The 26,723-nt window shown below is 42.1% G+C and overlaps 2 protein-coding genes across 9 annotated transcripts in view; both read right to left on the minus strand.

The window, feature by feature from the left end:
• ropn1l (rhophilin associated tail protein 1-like) overlaps window positions 1–10,035 on the minus strand; it is a gene marked incomplete at both ends in the record, with an annotated part of 19,127 nt that extends 9,092 nt beyond the window's left edge. Inside the window, 4 exons of the mRNA XM_080751677.1 lie at window positions 2,207–2,382; window positions 4,948–5,133; window positions 5,967–6,090; window positions 9,905–10,035. Coding sequence (XP_080607803.1) covers window positions 2,207–2,382; window positions 4,948–5,133; window positions 5,967–6,090; window positions 9,905–10,035 — 617 coding nt within the window. The remainder of the gene's footprint in view (window positions 1–2,206; window positions 2,383–4,947; window positions 5,134–5,966; window positions 6,091–9,904) is intronic.
• A 3,982-nt stretch (window positions 10,036–14,017) lies between these two features.
• The window catches only part of nup58 (nucleoporin 58), a 40,703-nt gene continuing 27,997 nt past the window's right edge, over window positions 14,018–26,723 (minus strand). For 5 of the 8 annotated variants that reach the window (XM_080752289.1, XM_080752285.1, XM_080752283.1 and 2 more), the window contains 3 exons: window positions 20,281–20,364; window positions 18,840–18,938; window positions 14,018–17,211 (listed from right to left, as the gene is read on the minus strand). In XM_080752289.1, the coding sequence (XP_080608415.1) occupies window positions 17,039–17,211; window positions 18,840–18,938; window positions 20,281–20,364 (356 nt within the window). In that variant the 3' untranslated portion in view covers window positions 14,018–17,038. The remainder of the gene's footprint in view (window positions 17,212–18,839; window positions 18,939–20,280; window positions 20,365–26,723) is intronic. The other 3 variants (XM_080752287.1, XM_080752286.1, XM_080752288.1) reach the window with 2 other exon arrangements.

The following is a 26,723-nucleotide window of genomic DNA, read 5'->3' on the forward strand; positions in this document are numbered from 1 at the left end:
GCTATTTCTCAATAGCTAAAGTGTAAAATAATTAAGGCCACCTCCACCTTGGGCCCTAGTTACTCAGTCCCACTTCCCCCCCCCCCCCCCCCCCCTTGTGACACCCCTGATGGCACTCACATGACGCATCGCCCACATTAGAGCACAAGTGCCTCACCGCTCTCGATGGTGTGCACAGCTCAGCGCATGGTACGAGATGAGCTTTCCTCCTTCCTGTTACAGCCAATTGTATGGTTATTGGTGTTAAGTGGCTTGTTATAGTGCTATAGTCAGAATCCATTTTGGGTCTGCTTCCAGTTGGCGCTTTAATAGGCCAATGTGAAAAGGTGGCATTTCTTGATGCCATTTCGTGGCGTTCATGATTTGAGGCATTTTGTACAACCACTCCTGCAAACTCTAGACGCCAATCTTAGCCAAGCAGGATGGAATATGAAGAATATGACACAGCCGTCATGATCACATTACTATAGAGCAGTGGTCTTCAACGTTTTCAGGCCAAGGACCCCTTAGTTGAGAGAGAGATGAAGCGGGGACCCCCACAACCTTATCATAGATTCCATATAGTTTCATTGTTTGACAGCACGATCATTAGTTTATTTTGGATTCATGTCAATTTGTGTTTTCATATATTTAACCACTTGAACCGTCAATACTTAATAAACCTTTTCCCCTCAACACCAAAGCTCTTTGCCGAAAATAGCCGATCTACAAGCTCACTCGCTGCGAGGCGTTGTGAGCTTGTAGATCTGCTATTTTTGGCTAAAGTTCGCAGAATATGGACACTAGGGTTCAAGTGGTTAATATAAAAAGTAGAAAAATAAAACTTTCTATCACTCAAAGATTTGGAGGACCCCCCGTAGTAACTCTGAGGACCCCCTAGGGGTCCCAGACCCCCTGTTGAAGACCCCTGCTATAGAGATAATGTGTACCAATGTGCATGATGTTTGCATAAAATCTGTAGGAATAATATCAAGAAAGTGGCCTCCTGGTGGCAGATGTGAAATTTGAGGCAGAGGTTTCAGCCCAATGTGCACCGTTTCGGAGGCAGACCTCCATTCAGAAACACCCCCACTTAGAAACATCTCCATTCAGAAACACCCCCACTTAGAAACATCCCCATTCAGAAATACCCCCACTGAGGTTAGGGTTAGGGTTTAGGTTAGGTTTAGGTGACACCTCCATTTAGAATAATGGAAGTCAATCTTCAGTTTCACGTTGATCGTCGCATTGCGATGCGTTGTGAGCTTGTAGATCAATAGTCTGGGTGCCGGGGAGACATCAAATCTCTCTTTTGGGTCTTTGGGCTAAAAGGTTTGGGAACCACTGGCCTAACGCATATCAAACTGGGGGTCCTGGAAATTCAAAAGGCTGAGAAATATTGTACTTTTACTCCACTGCAATTATTTGTGGAAAAAAAAGTAGCTTGTTACTTTGTAGATTAAAAAAAAACTACTTTTGCTAGGCCTACTTTGAGTACATTTCGACAATAATAGATAGATTTGAACCACATTAAACATTATTTTATGCTTAAAAATAGCAGATATAAAAGCTTTTAGATCTGCTATTTTTGAAAAATCGTGAACTTTGAATTTCTTTTACCCGAGTCTATTAATGTCTTCTTAATCCTTCTTCTAAATCAGTGGTTCTCAAACTTTTTCATGTCAAGGACCCCCAAAATTACATGTGTTTGGTCACGGACCCCCATCTCAAAATATGTTGTTCCAGGGACCACCCATAAGCAAATATTTGAGTTATAAATGTTCGCTTATATAAATATATATTTCAAAAGACTTGCAAAAAATAAAATCACGATTAAAAAAAAATATATAGCAGATCTACAAGCTCGCAGCGCAGCGCGGCACTCTTCCCACCACTGCTTGTAAAGGGGAGCACACACAGGACGCGGGCGGCTGCGCAGCGTCGCGTTGCGGTATCGACGCACGTGAAGTGCCCCGCGGTAACCCCAACTGGATGCGGCGCGCTGCCACACAGCACATCCATTTCCCTCGGTGGGGAGAACCATGGGAGAACATGTTCACCGTGCGGCAACGCTGGAAAAATAGAACAGCGGTGTATCGGCGCGGCAGACACGCGGCTGCGCGTCTGACGCCGCCGGTGTGGGTTAGTTCATTGAAAATAATGGGGCTGTATTTTTTGACGGCGCCGCCTCCGCGTCCGGTGTGTGTTCCCCTTTAGAGACACCTACGCCGTGAGTTGCAGGGTGCTGAGGACGTCCTGGACGTGCTCCTGTGGGATGTCCCCGTCCACCCGGGCCAGGAAGGTGTAGAGGGTAACGAAGCTGGTGAAGGGGATCCGCGCCGCACCCCCCTCCTCATCCTCCGTCAGGATCTCACAGGCGACCTTCAGTGCACTCTGGATGCTCTGAGACCGCACGCACGCATGCACACACACACACACACACACACACACACACACACACACACACACACACACACACACACACACACACACACACACACACACACACACACACACACACACACACACAATGGCAGATCTACAAGCCAACGACACATCACATCATAATGTGAGCATGGAGATCTGCTATATCTTGACTTTTTTTTTTTTTAAATAAATGTGTTAAAAGTGGTTAAGTGTATGTTTTTTTTAAATATACCGAACCAATAAAATGTGTTAACAACTACCTTTGATCCTCTTGGAAAGTAACTGTTTCTCCCCCGACAACAGCGATGAAGGTTTGAAATAATACATAAATAAAATACATTACAAAACACTGGTTGTGTCAAGATGAAACATGACTGCCCTCCTGTGGTCAAATCATGCAACAGTCTCTAAATCAGTAACTTGCTGCACATCTAGTGCAGTTCTACTTTTAACCTGGTTTCCTTATTTTGGCATGCAAAACGGAGCACTGGTGGTCCCCGGACCACTGGTTGAAAACCACTGCTTTGGGGTTTAAAGGAGTAGCTCAGCCACCAAATGACTTTTTTTCTATTGATTACTCACGCCATAGAGACTTGAGTTCAATAATATTTTTGTTTTTTGTCGCATTCCTATGACAAAAAATTGATTATGGTAAACTTACCCTGACGGTTTCCCCATCCAGTGCCATGCATTTGGGTCCCCATCCGGAATCAATGGGGGTAAATTTACTAATTTTTGTCTTAGTAATGCGACAAATAAAAAATAAAAAATATATCTATATGTTATTAAACTCAAGTCTCTATGGCATGAGTAATCAATAGAAATAAAGTCATTTTAGGGGTGACCTACTCCTTTAACACATACCCTGCCATTTAACAATACCTTTGTACTCTCATATGCCCCTGTCTCCATAGACTTCCATGTAATTCATATAGGGTGACCATATTCTGAATCCCCAAAAAGAGGACACTCTACCCGGCATACAACACGCACGCGCGCGCACGCACGCACATATTTATATATAGGCTATATTAGCCCAAAATAATCATATTTAAACAGGAGACCCCTCCACCCTGACGAGTATTTTGTATATGGTTCTATTGAGAAAATAGCAGATCTACATGCTTGGTAGATCGGCTATTTTCACAATTTCTGCCTCTAATATTTGTTTAATTTGTCATTTTAGAGGTACTAAAAGGTACTAAAAAGAAACTAAATTATCACATTAGAAATGTGCATATACCTCATACTGTTAAGTGATAAAACAATGTTGCACATTAAGTTAATCATCTGGGGACCCCTCAAAATAATTTGGGGACCCCCCCATGGTCCCGACCCACAGGTTGAGAACCACTGCCCTATACCACTAATATTATTAGTTATGTATTTATTTTTTAGGGGGTTCCAAATTGACCCTTTACAGATCCACTGATTTAAAGTGCTCTTGACTCCTGTATGAACGTTCAGCTTTGTATTACAAAGAAACTAAATAAAATATCTCTATTGGTTTCTTCAAACCACCGTATCTTCAGCTTTACAAGGTTGTACAAAATATTCTGTAATAGTTAGCAGAAGAGCTCTCACCTTGCACAGACTGTCTTGTACTGCAGTGTCTAAATACCTTTAGTTGTGATGGAATGGACACAGAAGTGCCAGCTTTAATGCAAACTGAACGCTCTGCCTCTCATTTGGTCACCAAGACGAAAACACTGGTACTTTTCGTGCATTTCATCAGTGTATCGGCATTAATTGCGTTTGCAGTGCTATCGTTCGGCTGAATCGGCTCTGCGCACCGCGAGCTGCCGAGCTCTGAGTCTGATCTGAACAGCAACGCTGCATCTGAACGAGACTGAGGGAGGGAGGCAGGGATCGCAGCGGAGACAGAGTAGTATGAAAAATACACGTTCCGGGGTTTGGGGTGGAAATCCGTCTATCACAGTGTGTTTACAAACGAACCACTGAACGTGCATTGTAAATGCCCATGATTTAACGCTGATATGCGCGAAACCCCGGACATTTGAAGGAATTTATAAAACCCCCCCGGACAGACCGGACAGCCCCCTAAAAGAGGACATGTCCGGGCAAAAGAGGACGTATGGTCACCCTAAATTCATAGTGCACAGATCATGCACACCCATGCCTAGATAATGCACCACGTGTGTCCACATTGCTCACAGCTTTCAAACAAAAAAATCCAAATGGAAATCCGTTCAGGCATTCATGAGATAGCAGCCATTATGTTTTCCTAAAATGTAAACAAAGATGGCTGCCATGTTTGAAAGATGGGGTTGCTATGGGGGTTAAACATGCAATTTCGCGATTGCTATCATGCCTACTACATTTTTTGGGGTCAATTTTTCTTTTTGAAAAAACGGGAAATTCTCGGGACTATCGGGCCTGGCAGGGAAAGACATTGAAATAATCTCGGGACTATCGGGCCTGGCATAGAATGAGTTAAGTGTGACTTGCTCAGTGACACATTGCCCGGGCTGGGAATCGAACCTGGGACCTTCTGTTGCCCACGTCAGAACATCATCTCACCCCTCCTAGAGCGCTGCAGCCCAGAGCAAAGAACTGCATCCAGTCGATGTCTGAGGTGAAGTCACCAAGGGAGAGCAGGCTTTGCAGCTGATCCTCTGGCAGACACAAACCCTTCCATCTCTGCTGGAGCTCCTCTCTGCTGCATGTCTGGCTTGGCATGGACATGTCTATGTGCCTTGGAGACAGCTGAGAGACGGGGAGAGGGAGGGAGGGAGAGAGAGAGAGAGAGAGAGAGAGAGAGAGAGAGAGAGAGAGAGAGAGAGAGAGAGAGAGAGAGAGGGAGAGAGTTTCTGTCAGAATTTGTCAAAATCATTTGAAAATAGCAGATCTACAAGCTTGTAGAGAGTATTTTTCAAATTGCTTAATCAAATTATTATATCCTCAACTGTTAGGTCGTCAGGGTGGGGGGGTCCCCAGTTAAAATATGATTAATTGTGTTGGGGTCGTGGCCTTGAAAAGGTTGAGAACTACTGCTTTAAAGTTATACCATGTAACTTTTTTTATAAAACAAATCTTAAAATTGTCCTAACTCTTAAATCGCTAAAGTTTTAGAACACCCACTCCGTTATTTTCAGCTTCTCTAGCAGTGACAGGGGCGGGATTTCCCGGCAAAAGACGTCATCATACACTACCGGCCAATCACAGCGAGGGTTATACACTGCCGGCCAATCACAGCGCATCTTGAAGTGGGGTCGCTAGCTATCACAATAGGGCGGCCATATTTGTAGGCGCCCGTGTGTCTCTATCCATATTCGGGTGAAACACTCCGTTTCTCCGGAATGCCTGAACGCACAGGAACCAGGGACCCCTCCAAAGATAGATCTCGGCGAGGTGGAGGCAGACGCGGGGGTGACGCGGGGGTGTGAGGCCCGGTCCGCGGCGAAAAACGGCCGAAAGACGCGGACGCTACTGACCACTAGTTGAGCAACTTACACAGTATAGCTTTAAGTGATGACAGAAAGCCTTGTGCCACCATGCCTCAGGTCAGTGTGTATGGTCTGCCCCCTGCTGGTGACTACCTGCTTGTGAAGAACCTTGAGCAGACCCGGGGTCAGCCCTGTGTCTGTCTTCTGGGTGGCCATGTGCATCTCCAGCCTGTCTTTGACTGGCAGAGTCTCTCCTTTGGCCAGAGCATGGAAATATCTGTATAGACCACACACACACACACACACACACACACACACACACACACACACACACACACACACACACACACACACACACACACACACACACACACACACACACACACACACACACACACACACACACACACACACACACACACACACACTTTGAAAAGTGCTGTACAAATCAAGTTTATATTATTATTATTATTATTATTATTATTATTATACGGCTTATTCCTGTATCAAATCAACTTAAAACGCCTCTCAAAAATGTCAAAAGAAACAACGTATCCAACTTTAAGCCTTGCTGACACTTGTTCCATACTGAACGTATTAAGGTGCAGTACTGCAGTACTGGTTTTGGCAACATTCAAAAAAAATATCTTATAATCTGGTATCATGCCTTCATTGCCTTGAGTTACTGAAAGTGATATCCTTCACAACTTAAAGATATCACGCACACACGCACGCACACACAATTCAATCATGATCTCACTTCAGAGCTATCAATGTATGAGACAGCAGAATGTAGGTGGTATAATGGGGACAGCACATTGGATAATGTCATCTCCCCTCATACAGCTAAGAGATGAGATTAGATGGCATTTATTGTCCTCAAGGAGGACGTGCTTTTCGCCGTCTCATGTGCAGTGGTGGGCAAAGTCACGGACAAATAGGGTTGTCACGATTGTGACATTTTACATGGCGATTAATTGTCACTCAGATAACTGCAATTAACGATTTAATTGTGTTTTTATTGTTGACAATCACATTTCTGTTTGGTTTTTAGGCTTTGAAGTTGCACATGGCAATTATGACACAACCTAAATATACAAATAAATTACTGACATATTTGACAACTTGCTGCGACGCATTGTGAGCTTGTAGATCGGCTATTTCCACTACTTTTTAAAAGTGTTTGAAACTATATTAACATTTCTCAACATGGAAACGATTATGAAGATTATGCAAAATAATTGCGATTACCTCAAATAATTGCGATTAGACGATTATGTAATAATTGTGACAACCTACGGACAAAATGAGTGGACAATAATATTATCAGAAACACAAAGAGGCCTGAATGACCATAACAGGTCTATAACTCTGAGAGTGTACAAATGGAATTAACCTACGCCCTATGGGTCCATTTGTCCCACATACAGTACTAGTATACTGTAGATCAGGGGTCTTCAACAGGGCGTCTGGGACCCCTAGGGGGTCCCCAGAGTTACTACAGGGGGTCCTCCAAATCTTTGAGTGATAGAAACTTTTTTTTAAATCCTTTTTATATTAACCACTTGAACCGCAGCTTCCATATTCTGAGAACTTTAGCCAAAAATAGCAGATCTACAAGCTTACAACACGTTGTAGCTTGTAGATCGGCTATCTTTGGCAAAGAGCTTTGGTGTAGGGGGGGAAAAGAGCACACTAACTACAGAGTGAAAGGTCAAGTTAATTAAGTATTGACGGTTCAAGTGGATAAATATCTTAAAACACAAATTGACATGAATCCAAAATACACTGATGATTGTGCTGTCAAACAATGAAACCTATGACAAGGTTGTGGGGGTCCCTGCTTCACCTCTCTCTCAACTAAGGGGTCCTTAGCCTGAAAACGTTGAAGACCCCTGCTGTAGATACTCCTGGTCAAAACAACAACAGGCTGCTCAGTCAACTGTACTAGAGTTAAAGTACTAAAGTGCATTATCACACAAAGAGCGATAACAGCAGATCTTCAAGCTCTCAATGCATCTCATTTTGTGAGGCGTTATGATCTTGTAGATTGGCTATTTCCATTATTTCGAAGAGGTTTGGTGAACAGGGGAAAAAAAGAGCAGACCAAGTGCCGAGCCAAAGGTCAAGTTTACAAAGTAGTGGATTCAGTCTCTGAATGGTTTTGAAGTGGAACTCTTAAGCGTCCAAAAATATGAATACTCTAGTAAAACACAAACACTAAAAATATGTGCTCTAGCAGAGTACTCAAGTAAGTATACTTGGTTTACTGTCCACCGCTGATAACCAACCATATCGTCACTGTCGGGCAGAAACCTCGTATCTCCAAGTTTCACATAAAGCCCTTGCTTCATCATACAAGGCCGTCACACAAAAGTAGTGAAAACCGCGAGGCGTTGTGTGCTCGTAGATCTGCTGTTTTCACTAGTTTAGTTAATTTTTTTTAAATGATAACTACAAAACGAACAGTTTTGGACATACAAGGTTTCCACCCGACAACGACGATATAAGGGTTCTTCGTCCTGCGAAGTTTCATGCAGCACTGAGCGTGCTCAGACCTTGTGGAGGAGAGACAGATGAGTTTAAGCGGCGCAGCAAATGAAGCCCCCCGGGAACCAATTACAGCCAGTCAGTGGCAAGATGACAGCTGCTTGGGTGAAAGGCCTTTTAAGTTTCCTGTATTATACTCCATTCTAGTCTCGAGACGGTTTATGACAAAATGTAAGAACCTGAGATTAAATTAAAATAACACTAGATTGTTGCCCATAGGGCACCGGCCTTCTCGGGAGGGAAACACATCGAGAACCATGTAAGTTGTGAATGCATGCACCACCCCACTTAAGCCCCTTTTCCACTGACTGACATGGCCCAACACCACACCACTCCACACCGCCCACTTGTGCCAGGTTTTCCACTACAAGGACCTGGGTTGAGTGGTGTGAAAGTGGTACTAAACGTGGTACTAAAAAGTATCCAATACAGAGTAGGTCTGAGCTGGGCCAAACACATCATAATGACTGATCACTCACTGATTTTTCATTTAGACCACCAGGATATAGTTGTAATACATGATGATAATAGATTCTATTGTGTTATAACCACTATTATAATCTATTATAGTGTATTATAGTTATGATAGTAATAATTGTGACCGTAGGTCGCAGTTTAGTATGTGAACAGTCACAGCTTGACCGTATCTCTGTCTATAATGCTGGACACTGTGGTTCCCCTGACACACCACTGTGACATCACATGTAACATCACAGTGATGTCAGATCCTAAGAGCAAGGATCTCCATATAAGGGCATAAAAGGCAGACAGATCACTGTGACATCACAGTGATGTCAGATACTCAGAGCAGGGATCCATCTGCCTGAGCCCCATCTATGCCAAAGGAGTTTGTGTGAGGCTTGGCAAAATATGGAGTCTAGACCGGCCAAGGCGTCAGTAATAGGATGTCATATTGAAGACATCAGGGCACCCCATATGTGAGGATTAGCAGATTTATAACACTTTTTTGGAGATCCGCCCATACGACCAAGTAGGGCTGTCACAATTATTACATAATAATCGTCTAATCGTGATTATTTGACATTATCGCAATTATTTTGTCATAATCGTCATAATCGTGAATGTTGAAAAATGTCAGAAATAGTGTAAATAGCAGATCTACAAGCTCACAACGGGTCGTATAGCGGCGCGTTGTGAACTTGTAGATCGGCTATTTACACTATCAATGTTATTTTTAAGTAGTAAGTTGTCAAATATGTCAGTAATGTATTTGTATATTTAGGTTATGTGTCATATCTACCATATGCAACTTCAAAGCCTAAAAGCCAAACAAAAATTTAATTATCAACGACAAATACACAATTAAATCGTTAATCGCCAATTATTTGAGTGACAATTAATCCTCATGAAAAACGTCATATCGTGACAGCCCTACGACCAAGTTCCAAGTCGATCGGTCAGGCGGTTGTCCTTATATGCTGGTGACGCACTCATGCACGCACACATGCAGTAATTGTGTGAATTTATAGACAGCACATAGAATCGCCCCCGACAGCAAGAAGCAAGAGATTGCTACTCACGCTGCACACCATAGCAGCACGTCGCGGGGCTGGGTTCTGATGGCTGCCTTGGTGAACTGTTTGAGCATGTCTGGCAGCTCCGGCGGAATGTTGATTTGCTGGGCACAGTACATTGTGTCTGGAAGAGGCATTGCTCTGCAAAAGAAACTAAAATGAAAAAAAAAAAAAGAAGAAAAACAAAATAGATACACAGAGCAGGGGCGTCACAAGGGGTAGGAAAGTGGGACTGAGTTACTGGGGCCCAAGGTGGAGGGGCCCTAATAACTTTATCTATTGAAAAATAGCAGATATACAAGCTCACAGTGCCGCGCTGCGAGCTTGTAGATCTGCTATTTTTATAAAGTTGTGAAAATGTGTGAAAATCGAATTGAATATATGTATTTTTTAAGCGAACATTTCTAACTCAAATTTTGCTTCTGGGGGTCCCTGGAACTAAATATTTTGAGATCGGTGTCCGTGGTCAAATACATATCATCTTGGGGGTCCTTGACATAGGTTTCTTGCACACATCTTCACGATTTTTCAAAAATAGCAGATCTACAAGCTCACAGCGCGGCACTCGGTGCCGCGCTGTGAGCTTGTATATCTGCTATTTTTCAATAGTTAACATTCATGGGGGGCCCGCAGTGAATCCTTGTACCCAGGGCCCAGAATTTGGTGTGACGCCCCTGACACAGAGGAAAAGACAGGAGGCGTAGGAGCTGTCAGAATTGAGGATGCTAGTGTACGATTCTCCTTGTGGCGTGACAAGATCAGAAATGACTACGTCAGAGGGTCAGCCCAGGTTAGCAGGTGTGGGGAGTAAACAAGAGAGGTGGGGTTGAGATGGTTTGGACATGTGCAGAGGGGGGGGGGGGGGGGGTGGGTGAGGGCAGGGACGTGCAGAGAATGTTAGAGAGGCAGGGGCTGAAATTTCTAAAAGGGCCTTTTTGGTGGAAATATCGAAAATAGCAGACCTCCAAGCTCACAACGCGTCGCGCTGCGATGTGAGCTTGGAGGTCTGCTATGTTCAGTGCTTGATACCACACTGAACTAAGCATAATCAAGTCAATACTGGAGATGTGGAGTAAGGTATGGCATCTACACATAGAGGGCAATTCCTTTGGACAAGGAGTTTGGACAAGGCAATTCTCTTGAATGCTGCCTTCAGTTATGGCATGGAAAGGAGGCATTTGCGTTTCTTTCACCATAGTAAAAACTGCATTCATGATCTGGAGAGGACACTTTTTACAGACAGATAAAAGGGCAGGGGCTCAAGCCCCCTTTGATGTCTATGTGTGCACGTGCCTGGATGAGGGGTACATTGGGAGAAGGATGCTGAAGAAGCTCAGGTAAGAGAAGCGGAAGGCCAAGGAGGCTGGAGTGACTAAGGACGATACCGAAAACAAAAACAGATGTTAACACATATGGTGCCAACCCCGAGTTTCCCGAGTTTGTATTGGTACTAGTGCTGTGCCAACCCCGAGTTTCCCGAGTTTGGGCCGTTTTTGAAAAAAAAAAAAAAAAAAAAATTCAAATTTTTTTTTTTCAATTTTTTTTTGGACCTCCAGAAATGTATTAGGCATGATCGCGATCGCGAAATTGCATGTTTAACCCCCATACCAACCCATTCTTTCAAACATGGCAGCCATGTTTGTTTACATCTGAAGAAAACATAATGGCTGATAAATCATGAATGCCTGAACGGATTTCCAAGCGGATTTTTTTGTTTGAAAGCCGTGAACAGCATCTACACACGTGGTGCATCATCTAGGCATGGGCGTGCACTTTTTACACACTTGAACAATTACATGGAAGTCTATGGTAACCATGGCAACGCGAGACATTGAAGAGAAAAAATCATTGCAACATAAGTGTTAACAAGTGATGCGCTATGGCGACCCCTAACCTGGCATCACCAGTCTTTCCACCAAGGAGGAACCCCTAACCTCACATCACCAGTCTTTCCACCAAGGAGGAAAGCCTGGAATAGCTTTTAAACAGGCTGTGTGATCCGGTCTGACCTAAACCGGAAAGAGGAAGACCGGCTGCCGAAGACTGCAACAAACTACAAACATTATGTTTTCCTAATAATTCGAATTATTTTTTTTAATTCTCGCTAGTCGTGGTACAAAAAAATCAACATAGGCCTACCAACCGATCCTAAGCAATAATTTGATGACCAGCAGTGGTTTCCTATGGAGACACAAAGAGTCTCCTCAAATTATTGGCTTAGGAATGTTACAAAAAAACGAAAGATATCCACAAATTCAAGTCTCCATGGGGTGAGTAATTGATGGGAAAAAAGTCGTTTTGGGATGAACATAATCCCTTTAACTGATTGTGCCCGGGACCCCCGGTAACCCCCCTCAAGGACCCCTGGGGGTCCCAGGACCCCACCTTGAGAACCACTGCTCAAGAACACTCACATCCTGACCTCTGCCGCTGGATTATGATTGGAGAATGCAATCAAAACCCAAAGGACACTTGGTGATAATTTATTTGGGCCCCAAAGCCAAAGTGCAGTAACTACATTTGTGGACACATGAAACCTTCATGATTTTGGGAGAAAAACAATCACCTCATTAACATATCTAATTACTGTAATATCACTTAGCCTATAAAAAACAATTAGCTAGCCAATTGAAACACTTAAAGCCTATTTTATCCCAAAGTGCAGTTAACTGCTCTTGCCTTTATAGCCTAATTACCTCAAGAAATCAGGGAAACAACAATCGCAGTATAAACACAGTTAAAAACCCATCTCAACATTTCTGAAAATATATCTATTTTTTGTGGGGTAAATGTTAATGCTATGTCAATACAGCAATGCTGTATATTAAACATAGCCTTATGCCTCATTCACATAGGGAGCTTTATAGCTAAAGTTTAGCTTGGTAATTCAATGTTATCTCTATGGAAACCAGCTAGCTCTGGTCCATAGTGTTAGGGAGAACTCCACTAGCAATAGCCTATCATTTTACAACTATGGAGTCAAACAAGCCATTGTCAGAAATCGTATTATCAATAGGAAGCTGTAATGTTACCTGAGTTGTTGTTTAGAGACAGTGCTGAAGCAGTATATAGTACTGGAATGAAACGCTAGAGTTGGCACAGCAACCGATGTTTGTCAACACAGCTGTGTTGCCTAGCAACAAGGCACGCACGCACAGAGACATAATGAGCTCAGCTGCACACACTTAACATTAATTAGGGGTTCACTGGGGTTAAAATTTGATCACAGAGTAATGATAATATGCAGATTTACAAAGGTGCTACTAATGTGGATTGATTAGCCAAGGGGCTTCATTTTTTTGTAGGCCTATTCTCTCCTTTTATTTCTGAGACATTAATCAGATTTTAGACCAAACTTAGGCCTTAGGTTTGGTCTAAAATCGGATTAATTTGTGTCTAAAGTATAGACACTTGTTTTAGTTTTTCTACAACAATGCATGTACACACATTAATGGTAAATGATGCATTTACGTATAGCCTATTATAGGTCGAAAGCCACTCTACCTCCTGAGCCACTGCTGCCCTAAATCACACCACAGGACTCTTCATTTTGGGCATTCCATTAAAGCAAAGATAAAAGTGTGAAGTGAGCGGTCAGCCATGGTCATAGATTAGATGCAACCTGAAGGGCTGAGTGGTGTGTGTGTGTCGTGCTGATGTTTATCTGTGTGTGTGCACCACTTGAAGGCAGGTCAAGTTATGCTGTAGGTCACCTGCAGCTGTTGAAGTCATTCTGATAGGCCCTACAGACAGACAGACATATGGAAACACACACACACTGTCATTTGTTGGAGCAGTTGACACCATTCAAAAAAAGGGAAAGAAAGGTGTTTTATGTATCATGGCATTTGACCTCACACTGTGGCTTCAGTTTGCTGCGAGTTACGCCAGACAGGTTTCACTCACTCACTCACACACACACACACACACACACACACACACACACACACACACACACACACACACACACACACACACACACACACACACACACACACACACACACACACACACACACACACACACACACACACACACACACACACACACACACACACACACACACACACACACACACACAGTATATCTTAAGGATTTTATTATTAAACAGCTCTTTGAAAATACAGGTTTACACAGACTGAGTAATAGAAAATAAAAATACAACTACCAGTATTGGTAACAGAAAAAGAAAAGACGTGTGTACAATTCCAAAAGCATACAAGAACCATTGTATCCCCAAACATTAGTAAATTGGAGCATTTCTCACTACTTATGTACTTACAACACGCACACACATCATGCACATTCACACGCAGTCAGTTCATACACACACACACTGGCAAGTGCAAATCTGTCCTAGCACACACACAACGCTGGGTACGTAGAACATACAGAAATATCGCCTGGTTAAATCCCTTTCAGATTCAACTATGTAATGGTAGCCATGTAGGACACACTGAAACATGTTCCTACTTCTTACACGTGTACACTTATTCATAGGAGAATAGAAAATGCTTAAAGCAGTAGGACACTGTTAGAGGCTTGCGTTGTGTTGGCATGACGTAACAAGTCCAACTGGCGAGTTGAAATTAATAATACAAAAACTATCCAGAATTGGCTCCTCATTTGGGCTACTTGCATTGTACGATTGATTAAACAACTCTCAAAGTCTCAAAACTCTTTTAGCACATAAATGAATGCAAACAAATCAGATTTTGACAATGTATAAGCTCACAAAACCCAGAACAGTTTGTTTTTAATTTAAAAAGAAAAGGATCAAGGAAGTAGCAATCAAAAAGACCCAGACTGTATCCACGGATCCAGACCCGGATCTTCAAACAGTAAAATCAACATTAAGTTTTAATATTTTCTTTAAAACAAACTCCATACTGGGTTTTGTGATGTTATACATTAGTTGTCAGAATCACACTTGTTTTCAATGTGCTAAGAGTGACTTTGAGAAACATTTCATCGTACAATGAAAGTAATTGAGATGTTATTTATTTCTAATCAACTCCGCAACAGAGCGACATAATTATCTCGCCAATTGGACGTTACATCATAAAGCCAACTACATAACCAAAAGCTCTACAAGTGTTCTCTTGCTTGAAGGAAAAAAACAAAAAAAGCATTTCAATAATGATGCTGGACGGATACTATGAAAAACAACACAGGTTACGTGGATATGGTAATGGACTATCCCCAAATGTGCTCGTCCCATTTACCCTTCCCAAATTCAGCATGTTTCTAAACTTGATATAAAAATAAAATGGTGCCGCCCGCCCCAAAACTTGCCCTGCATACTCTCTCCTGCCAATATATAAAAAAAAAAAAGACAATCTAGAATCAAATATGCACCTACGGTAGATTTCGACCTATTCTCTGCACACACCGATCGGGCATTAAAACCACCATCATATGAAATGCATGCAATTGCTATTCTGGGATCAACTGATCTTGCCTGACACATCGGGACAGGTAAAGGTTTTTTGTTAAAAAAAAAGTGTTTAATAGTTCTATATTCTGATACTAATCATTGAGTGTTCAGTAACAGAGGTCTCCCCTGTTTGCCAGCTATTTAGTGAATAGAAACAAATATATGTTCAAGTCGGGATAGCAATTCTATCCAATCAGGAGAGAGAACTCACATGGGGTACAAGTATAAACACATTAAATTAGAAGTGTTGACACAAAGGAATGAGTAGACACAACTGGAACACTATAACATGTGAGCTGATAAACTCTTTCCTGATTGGTTGAAGTTTGAATCCACCTAATCATTTATATTCATTAAAGAGCGGGGGAGACCCCTGTTACTGAACGAACACACGCACGCGCGCGCGCGCGCACGCGCAATGATTACTATCAAAATAGAGCTTTAACCTCTTAGGAAAAAGAACAAAATAATTAACCAAAAAAGATCACTTATCCTACCTTTTAAGTGCAAAACAAATTAGTCTTGCACAACAGCCAAACGAAAGCAGATAGAACTAAAACCGCTTCCACTTTATAACTTACTCAAGTCTGTTTGTTAAAAAAGCAGTGCGGCGGTGCGACACCTTTGTGATGCGCACACACAATGCTTAGGCAACTAAAGCGGGATGCATTTCAGGATAATTGTTTACTTCAGTGGTTCTCAAAGTGGGGTTCAGGGACTCTCAGGGTTCCAAAAGGACCCTTGAAGGTCTGTAAATTTGAGTGTACACATGGAACCAAATCGACCCTTAAAGGTCTGCAACTCAAAGAGTGTACAAATTGAACCAAATGGACTTAAATAAAATCGTTTGAAAAGCACTGGTTTACCTCACAGGATACTTTTGCCCCTTAAACTCTGAGACTATTGATTTTTGTGCCATTTGACAATGACAGCAAATGGTACAACCAGTTTGCTTGTATCCACTACACCCAAAATGTTCCCCTTGTATTACATCTGATATTTCACCTTTGGTAGAGTTAAAGAGGGGAAAAAAAGAAGAAAAAAAAAAGTAGTAAACTTTATCTATTTCAAGAGTCTAAACCTCCAAAATTCCTCTGCCAGTCTAGAACCACTCTCTTACTTTCATTTTCAAAGCATATTCAGAAACAAGACATAAAAGAAATGTTCATTGTCCAAGGTCTAACTGGAGAATATTCAAAGAAAATCTAGCAACAGATAAAGTGATTATACATGAGCAATTATTTGTAGGACTTTAGATAATTAACTACATTCTGCAGTCACTGAGGACTGGGAGGGAATCTATAGGGATAACATGGTGGACTCTACTGAACAAACGTGAAATCCCTTATGATGTTAAACTACCAATTAGCATTGCCTCAAAACGTTGCCATTACACCACCGTCTTAAGATCCAATTTGTTCTTTTTGTTGGCTTATGATTCAAGATGATTTTAGCGGCCAGTATGCTTTGGGCGAGACCAAGTTCAATATTCCAGAGAAAACCAGAGCCATTTGGCTCTGTGCATATCTGTAGTCCCAGTTTTCCAGAAGGTAATGGCCCTGTGTTTCTCAACGGTTTTATTTCAAGGACCCCCGTAACTCTGAGAATGTACATATGGTACAATTTGTTATATTCTCAGAGTTACTAATGTGCACAGAGCCTATTAGACCAGAGGGCTCCACCAATCCATCCATGGGGGTCTTCTATCTTTTGCCCCTCTTGTTGCCCACGGGGGGTTTCTTGAGCTGGAGCAGGGGTCCGCCGGCACCGAAGCCCGTAGCTGGGGGGTTGGACACCCCAAAAGTGAGGCCCGCTGAGGCGTTGATGCCTGGATTGTTGCTAAAGTTAAAGCCTGACATGTTGGTGCCTCCGAAACCTGGAGAGAGGGGGAGGGAGGGGTGGCGTGGGGTGGGGTGGGGCAGCGGAGAAAAGAAGGGGTTGAGAGGGAGGAGATAAAAGGACCAAAACAGCATTAACCACATGAACCCTAGCAACTCTATTCTGGACATGTCATAATAGGTAAACCTTTGACAAACTAGAACAACGTTCTGCGAAAACAGCAGCTTTGAGCTTGTAGAGAAGACATTTTGTGAAGAGGGGGGAAGAACAGGATGGGGGCCAGATCCCTGGGGGACGCCGATCAAACAAGTACAGGTTAGGGATGTGAATCGACGCATTATTTGCGAATCGACGCGTCGAGGCCGGAAATCAATGCTTTGATCGACTTTTTTCCCCCGCTAAGCAGCAGCTGAGAGGAGAGCACAACTGCGCATTACTTTAAGCAACACAACTTATGCAGCTGCACCCATCAGAACTTGCATCAAAGCCCTAATAATAATTATAATAAATAATTGCTCTTCCTTGCGTTAGCATGGAGTCTGTTCTCTAGAGACTAGAAGCAGAGTGACAAAGTCCATGGAACGTAGTGGGAGCGCTCTGGCTGGCACCCCAGGCTAGTGTATCAAATGTGGAGCTTTGGTCTGCCTCGCTCTCCCTCACCGACCGTGTGTGTTGTTTTATTGTCAATCTTGACAAAATCACTGCACACGAGGCGACGCTGCCATAAACAAGCGAGCTTTCGTGTCAAGCATGCATGCACAAAACAAAACACATCCAGTCAGCGCGCACTGCTATGACGCGTGCACATGAACAGACCAGCAGTGTTTCTCAACCAGTAGTCCAGTAGTCCGCGGACCTGACTAGCGCCATATGCATGCGAATCTGCGATGCATGCATGCACAACACACATTCACTCGACACACGCACACACACCGGTCCTCTCACATTTGGAAAACATTAACGCTATATGTTTTTGAACAAGAGATTAAAACATTGTTGGGGGAAAAACTTTTGAAAAAAAAAAATAATAATAATAAAAAAAAGAAATTCGACTCATACTTTTTGAGTGGCCGTGAGCATCAGTCGATTTTCGACAAGTGGTTAATTGTGACCGTAGGTCGCAATTTACTGTCAGAACCGTCACATGGAGTCTCCATATGTGTAACTGGTCTGATATACATCACTGGCCTGACTGTCAAGACATGATGCGCCCGGGAAGCGTCTTACAAGTAACACAGACGATCAGAAAAGATGTGTCATGGTTTGTTTTACTCCCCATAATGAACCACATCAAGTTAGAAAAGGTAAATACAACGGTGAAAAAGAGAAAAAAGAAAACACAGAAAAGTAGAAATATTGTCACTCTAAAAATGCAAGACTTTAGCTCAGATGCACATTTTTAAATTCCAGCAAGTATTGCCTGTAGAGGCAACCGGAAGAAGCACACGTTCTCTACACTTCAAATCAAGGTGTACTGAATAGTTTTTGAATTCAACACCATATGCCATGTGCCTCAAGTTTATGACGAACACCGTGTGTGTGTGTGTGTGTGTGTGTGTGTGTGTGTGTGTGTGTGTGTGTGTGTGTGTGTGTGTGTGTGTGTGTGTGTGTGTGTGTGTGTGTGTGTGTGTGTGTGTGTGTGTGTGTGTGTGCGTGTGTGTGTACCTGCACTCAGACTACCTCCACCAGGCTTACTGGCAGAAGAGAATCCAAAAGTGGAACCACCCGTCCCCACTCCACCGAAACCTGGGGCAGCTCCAAAACCTACGGTAGCGAGAGACCGCAAAGTTAGTAACACACACACACACACCACACACACACACACACACAGTACATCAAGCCAATTAACAAGCAAGCAGTGCCTCTGACATGTTAGGACTGGAAAGGCACACGACACACAGACAGAAAGACAAATAGATACTACAGACAGACAAAGACAGACACACACACACACACACACACACAGGGCCTCAAGGGTGAAGACAGCACTGAGCTGATCGCACACATCAGCAGGAAAACAGCAAAGAGAGTAGATTGCAACAGTGCTGTTCAGGAAGTTGTCAGCGGTAAGGAAAATAAGCACTCTCTCTCTCTGTGTCTTTCTTTGCGTTCAGACCGCTTGCAACCACATCGCCATGCTGATGATGACAGCTTGCCGATGTGAGCAACCTGATTGGACTAAATAAGCCAGGTCCATAGGGCACTAGGGCAGGAGCCCATCTCCTGTCTCTGTAGCGTGAGGCAACTTGATGTACAAGTACACCCCCTGGGCATGACGCTAGTATGTCACAGGGACCTCCAATCCAACACTTGATGCTGAGTGCCAAGAGGGGGGGGGGGGGCACTGGGTCCAATTTTGTTATTCTTTGGTATGACCCGGCCAGGGATCGAACCCCACAGATATAAAAAGCTAGATACCTCCTCCGCCGCAGCAGTTCATTGGCGCGACTGGTCAAACACCGCTGGCGGAAGTGCGTAACTGTGGAACTGCGGAAGGCACTCTGCCCCCTCGAATGGGAAAGAGGGAGTCCTGCCAGTCCTGCATCTGATTGGCCTACCAAGCTTCCCATTCTGTGACGCACAAGGAAGCGTCCTTCAGAATTCCCAAGAGCCCCGCCTCAGAATTCTGGAGGTTTAGGTTAGAGTTATTGGGAGGCTTGCCAGCTCTCTTTGACCAACCCCTCCCACCAGAGGTAGGTATCTAGCTTTTTATATCTGTGTCGAACCCCACCTCCCAATCTCAGGGCGGACTCTCCTGATTGGACTAATCCCACATTAAACGTCTTCACTTGCCTTCCTCCAACTGGTTGTTAATGCTTCTTACGGTGTGAACGCACAGTTAAGCAACCTCTACCACGCTTAAAGAGTAGAGAAAATTTGCAAATCTTGGCCTGCATGACTCATTCCTCAGTTTTTAAAAATCTCATACACACAATCGCTGCTACCTAGTACCTACACTTACTGAAAGTTCGCAGCGTAAAAGATACAAAGGACCAGAGGAGCAGTGAGACTGAAGATTAGGAAAATAACTAGAATGAGCAAGGAAGAAAGGGCGTCGGGAAGCAAATTTTAAAAGAAAATTGATTAGAATAAACAGAGGCAGTACCTCCGAGGCCCGAAGAGCCCAAGCTAGTGCCCACTCCCGAGGCAAAGGGGTTTCCGAACCCTGCCCCCAAGGGCGCCTGGCTCCCTGAGGCGGAGAGAAACATATGATAATGCTTTACTCCGCTGAGTCTGACTCTCCAGTACGGCATGTCGAGTGTGAGAGAGTTAAGAGGTTCTCTGGGCTCATGTTAGGGATAAGTGTTCACCATCACAAGACAGCACTGGGTGGATTTAATTTAACCCCTTAAAACCCTAAACACTTCATTAATTGACCCGAGTGCCCCTCCCCCCCCCCCCTCCCACACTAAATACATTTGACAACAATTGCCGAACACATTGTGAGCTTGCTGAAACAATGCATTTCAAGAAACGAATGCACGCCCACAGAATAGGGATGCTAGGGTTCATGTGATTAAATACAAACAATTCTGTATGTTCATTCCTCTTCGATCAATCCGAGGTAATGGAGGGTTCAACAACGTGTATGTAAGTGAATGTATGTTTTTGTGAGCATCAAACAAGAGTGAACTAAGTTCTGTGTGTGTGTGTGTGTGTGTGTGTGTGTGTGTGTGTGTGTGTGTGTGTGTGTGTGTGCGCGCGCAATACTGAGCTGGTCAATAAGCATGACGTCAACTCAGCACTGGAAGGCAGCAGTCTTTGATATCACAACAGTAGGCCAGTGACTCCCAAACATTTTAGCTCAAGATCCCAACGTACCAATAATACATTATAAATTCATCCCTTTTAAGCCCAAATAAATAAATAGAATACCTGCCAAATTGTGGCGTGTTGTCAGCTTATAGATCAGCCATTTCTACGATAGCTTTTTTTTTTTTTTTTTTGGAAAGACATACTTGCAAGCTGTGTTTTTCTCAACTCTTTTTTTAAACACTATACATTTTAAGCTGATAAATGGGTATAAATTAAATTGGTGTCCCACCTGAAAATGTATTTTATGTTAAAGAGTACTGAACAAACACCAGCAATAATTACTATTAGAATATACAGCTTTAAAGTGATAGTTCACCCTATAAAATATTTGTTCTATCGATAACCCACCCCATGGAGGCTTAAATTCATGGATGTTATTGTCGCATTCCTAAGCCAATAATTGAATGACCCGCAGTGTTCCCTATGGAGACACAAAGAGCCTGCTTTGTTCCCTATGGAGACACAAAGAGTCTCCTCAAATCATTGGCTTAGGAATGTTACAAAAAACAAAACATATCCATGAATTAAACTATCCCTTCAACAAACAAAAAAAACTGTTTTAACAAAAACTATCACTTAGACCAGCTTTATAATACTTCAAGATATTACAGATTGCTAGTTCTTTCACTCAGAAACCTGTGTCGTTTCCTTTTTGCCGTTTAATTTTTGTCCATTTCATGTGGTCAAATTTAGGCATAATTTGCAATTAGCCAAAGTGTGGGATAAAAGTAACTTCTCAGTCAAAAAGAAACAAGGACAAAGGTTTCTCCTTTTAAAAATCGATTTATTGTCAATTCAATGCAATTCCACTTACATAAAAACACACACAAACATTTTTGAACATAAGTGATTGTTAATTGCTCAATTGCTATTGCATTTTGACAGGTCTTTTTTTTTTCTTCAAAAAACGTCATGATTTCTGAGAGTGAATGAACTAGCATGTGCCAAAAATGCATCACACAAATCAAAAAAATAATATAGCTTAAAGGCACACCATATCATATTAAATACACTGTATATGAACAGGCATAGGTTATATAAGGGTCAACACACTCATCTACAAGAGAAAGCACTCAAGATTCATATTGGAGAAGAAAAAAAAGTAGCATCTATTGCTTATTTTATGCTCTGTCATATGACAGTGTTGTGCCTAAAATAGCAAATCTACAAGTTCACAAGAGGTCGCACGCATGACACGTTGTAAGCTCTTAGATCTGCGACTTTTGGCACAAGACACCATCGTACAGACCAAGTATAAATCAGGCTTAAAGACTGCCACTTGGTGTAAACCAAACATAAATGAAACCAACGATATGATACAACGCGGTAGAAGGGAATGGAAAAGATCAAAGTTCAAGGAAAATATGTTAAAGAGCCAAGGGGAGTAAAATATGGGGGAAACACTAAGAATTGTCACAATTCTTCAAATGATAAGACTCATGCATTGATTGTGAAAAGGCTAATTTCTCCTCCTTCACCAGAACGATCTTAATTCAGAGGCCAGAATTTCAAAGTAATTTTGAGATCAGAAAATAACTTCTGAAGTGCAATACAATAATAAATTATGTTATATTCTGAATTATGGTATGTCAAAATGTAGTCATCTCAACTCCCTTTCCAAAAAAGTATTATAATAATAATCAGGAGCAGCATGTACAGTATTGCACTTCAGAAGTTAGGTTATGTTCTTAATGCAAAAGCAATATTGTGACTGGCTCTACATAGGTTACATAGCCTCTATACGACAATGACATGGCAGAAATGACAGGTCAACAAATAAAGATGTTTAGCCTTCATTAGCCAAAATCGCTTTTCAAAGACCCTGCACACTTTCCTGACACTACCCCCTAAGCGCTAGCAAGGAACAGTAATCGAGGTATGCTTTTAAGTATCGGATTTTATACAGAGTCACAAAATAAATGGATATGAAAGAAATACACTGACTTCTAAATTGTGCATAGCAGCCTGCTGCTCTTATAACATCTGATCAGAACTATGTTCTGGAACAAGATTTGGGAGTTTTAGCGCCACCACCAGGCCTGCTATTGAACCAGAAGTTCACCATCTCACTTAACACGATCAGAGGGACACCTCAACACATTCTAGACTTATCAGCAAGTTAAAGCATAATCACAGTTGCAGGAAAAGAATAACTGACAAGTTCAGGAAAGAATTTTCCAATCATAAATATGCATTAAAAGGAAACTAATTTGGAGACGCATATCACTAGAGAAATAACAGGTAATATTGTGCCAACTGAACTATCAAATTCACATTTCTCCAATTTGGGAAAGAGACAGACATAACATTGTAATCTTGGTAATACTGTAAAATAACTACTGTTACTCCAAGCCTCCAACTAGGATAATTATATTCCAAACCACCACAGACAACTTCAGAGTCCTCCAAAAAATGTTAAGGCGATCATGGATCATTTTTAGAATAATGGAATAAATAGAACAAAGACAATCTAGAGCAACTGAAAAGCTGTGGATGACAAAGAAATATTTGAGTGTAAGCTAAAGCAAAATTGTACTCCTCTTGAACACTAGGGAATCCCAATTATGAAAGACTATGGGGCTGCTAGGTCAAAGCGTATAGACTAGGTCTAGGTTTGTCAAAGAGAGGACACAGCAACGTCCAAAGCAGCAGTTTTTTTTTTTAGTTCCATCTCAGAGCACATGGCGCGTCCCTACCAAACGAGGACTGCATCACTACACATACCGACCTCTTTCTTTTTTGGCACAAATGCATCTCACTGGCCTCAATGGACCAGCGTATGAGCAGCAAATCCACTCTCTTCACCTGAACTAAAGGGCCATTCTTTCACACCAAGCACGGCAACTGTAACGACAATCATGTTGGCGTCCACACTGATGAACGATACGTTCTGTAAACTGTGGCACCACCAAAACATGCGCTGTGCAGTCAATGTTTCTATGATTCATAAAATCAAGTTGAAAGTGATACAAGCGATATCGTTTACGACAGGGGTCTTCAACAGGGGGTCCGGGACCCCTAGGGGGTCCCCAGAGTTGATAGAAACTTTTTTTTTCTCCTTTTTTATATTAACCACTTGAACCCTAGCGTCCATATTCTGAGAACTTTAGCCAAAAATAGCCGATCTATAAGCTCACAACGCCTCGCGCTGGGAGGCTTTGTGAGCTTGTAGATCGACTATTTTTGGCAAAGAGCTTTGATGTAGAGGGGAAAAAGAGCAGACTAAGTACAGAGTAAAAGGTCAAGTTTATAAGTTAATGACGGCTCAAGTGGTTAACTATCTGAAAACACAAATTGACATGAATCCAAATACACAGATGACTGTGCTGTCAAACGATGAAACTATATGGAATCTATGAAAAGGTGGTGGGGGTCCCTGCTTCATCTCTCTCTCATCTAAGGGGTCCCTGGCCTGAAAACGTTGAAGACCCCTGGTTTACGAGCACCGTTGTCGTTATACAGTAGTTAGTACGAAGTACTCTGCCATCCACTTCAGTTGTAAGGATTTTTAAAACATCATGTTTATAGCTATGGTTAACTATCATGCTTGGTGTGAACAGCACAACGGGTGACAACTGACAAGAGAGGGTTTCGATTCAACCAGTCTTTAAAGCAAACTTCCTTTAAAAATTGTAGTCGAATATATACATACATACTTTTATTAAAGGCATCATGCCACCTTGAATTAAATAACTGTGAATGAACGCTTCATCTTTAAGTTATGAACCCAACTTTCATTTTGAGTAGCTCGAATGTGAATCGACCACCATATCCATGGTAATGGAACGTTTACCGATTCTAGCCCTTAAGTGAAATAACTTGAGTCAACAGACCAGAAAATGGTTGCTCTACGCTCAGAAGCACAAGTATTCAAGTGACATAAAGCTGGACTTTTTTCTCCTGCCACACAGCGTAATTATTTCGATATGTAGAAAGCCAATGACGGCTCATAATCAAAAGCCGCCTCACTGCCTCCGAGTCATTCCACGCCCTTGAAAAATCCACTTCCCACCTGAGCTGAATCAGCAATAAAAAAAGAACTTCACTCCCCTCTCCTTTTTTTTGACTGAGTGTGAATGTACACTGATTTAGCTGTTCTCCAGCTAAATCAGTTTAACCCTATACACACACACACACACACACACACACACACATCAGATATTTGAAACTAGCACAACACGTCATGATACGATGTGTTGTTAAGCTTGTAGATCTGCTATTTCAGACAATCTTGAACCAAATTTGAAAAAATGTGGGATATATTTGACATTTAAAACAAATCTTGTATGTGGGTCTCTGCGTGGTACAAAGTATTTTCAGGGGGTCTGCGGTCAAACCCATATGAATGTGTGGGTCCTTGACATGGGAACCACTGATCTAGGACAGCAGTGTGACAGTAATTGGGGTCATTTTAGTTAAGTTAAGTTTTACATTTTACCCTCAAAAGATTATATTCTTGTTAGCAAATATTTTGCCAATCACATTCTTGTGTTATATAAATAGTCAATTTGACATTACATTATAAACATTTTGTTTAAGCCCTTTTCCCCGCTACGTGGGCAAGATTACAAATGATTTTAATTAATTAATTGAGCAGAGCTGTTAAAACTAGAGCCAAACCGATATCGATTTGGCCGATATATTGGCCATCATCAAATAGCAGATCTACAAGCTTGTTTAGATGAGCTATTTAAATAAGATAAATGCACGTTTATGTGCATTATATATTTACTTGTTTATTGTTTATTTAAAGTTACATTTTCTGAAGTTTTATATAAATACTAAAGTTTGTGTTCTCAAATAGAATCTTTTATAAAATCTGTTTTTACTTTGTTTCCTTTCTACAAAATATTGGTCGGAACAGTGGTCCAAGACTCTAAAATCTGGATCGGCATTGGACCCAACAATTATCTGTCCGGCTCTAGTTAAATTAAGACTAATACACTGCAAAAAACAAACCTAACCTACCCCTCGTAGGGATGCATGATATATATCGGCCGTATAAAACTAAAACTAGACTCAACCCAATCCTAATAGAGATTCACCAATATATCGCCTATATAACGCTATTGGTGAATATTTGCCTCGCTGACTGCCATCGGCACATCTACACATTAAGTTGACATTCACCGATGGCAGTGGCCGATCTATAACGTCACGTGACATACATTTTCCGCTGACATTGTTATTTTACACATCAGGTATGTGTCTGATGGCACCTTCCATCCCAGAGGCAACCATTTCAAACCATGACAACATATAGGCTGACATTACTATGCATCTGAATCTACACTCCCAAACTGCATGCATAGTGCTACGCCATTCTGCCACTCTTCCCTGCCATTCCAATTAAAATGACCAATTGCCACAAAACAATACTAAAGACAAGACTATGACATTCATTTGCGTGATTAGGTTCAGTCCATTTGTCAAACGACCAGCAGACCAAATACTAAGAGTGTTGGCACACATTTGGCACATCAAATAAATATAGGATAGAGGCTAATCAAACCAAAACTCTTGCATGTGCCTCAAAAGAACATTCTAGGATGCAAGGATGTTATTAAGTTCACAGAATAAATACAGGTTCCACTCATTTGTGGTAACAGTCTATAGTGTTGTTGGTGAGAGGCTATTGAGTGACATATCGGTAATACAAGTGTATGCAGATATACAGTAGTTCCGCATGCATAAAGCTGTAATTAAATGTTAAAATACTAAAACCCTGCTGCC

Source organism: Nannobrachium achirus, assembly GCF_963921795.1.
Source record: "Nannobrachium achirus genome assembly, chromosome: 21".
NCBI classification, from domain to species: domain Eukaryota; kingdom Metazoa; phylum Chordata; class Actinopteri; order Myctophiformes; family Myctophidae; genus Nannobrachium; species Nannobrachium achirus.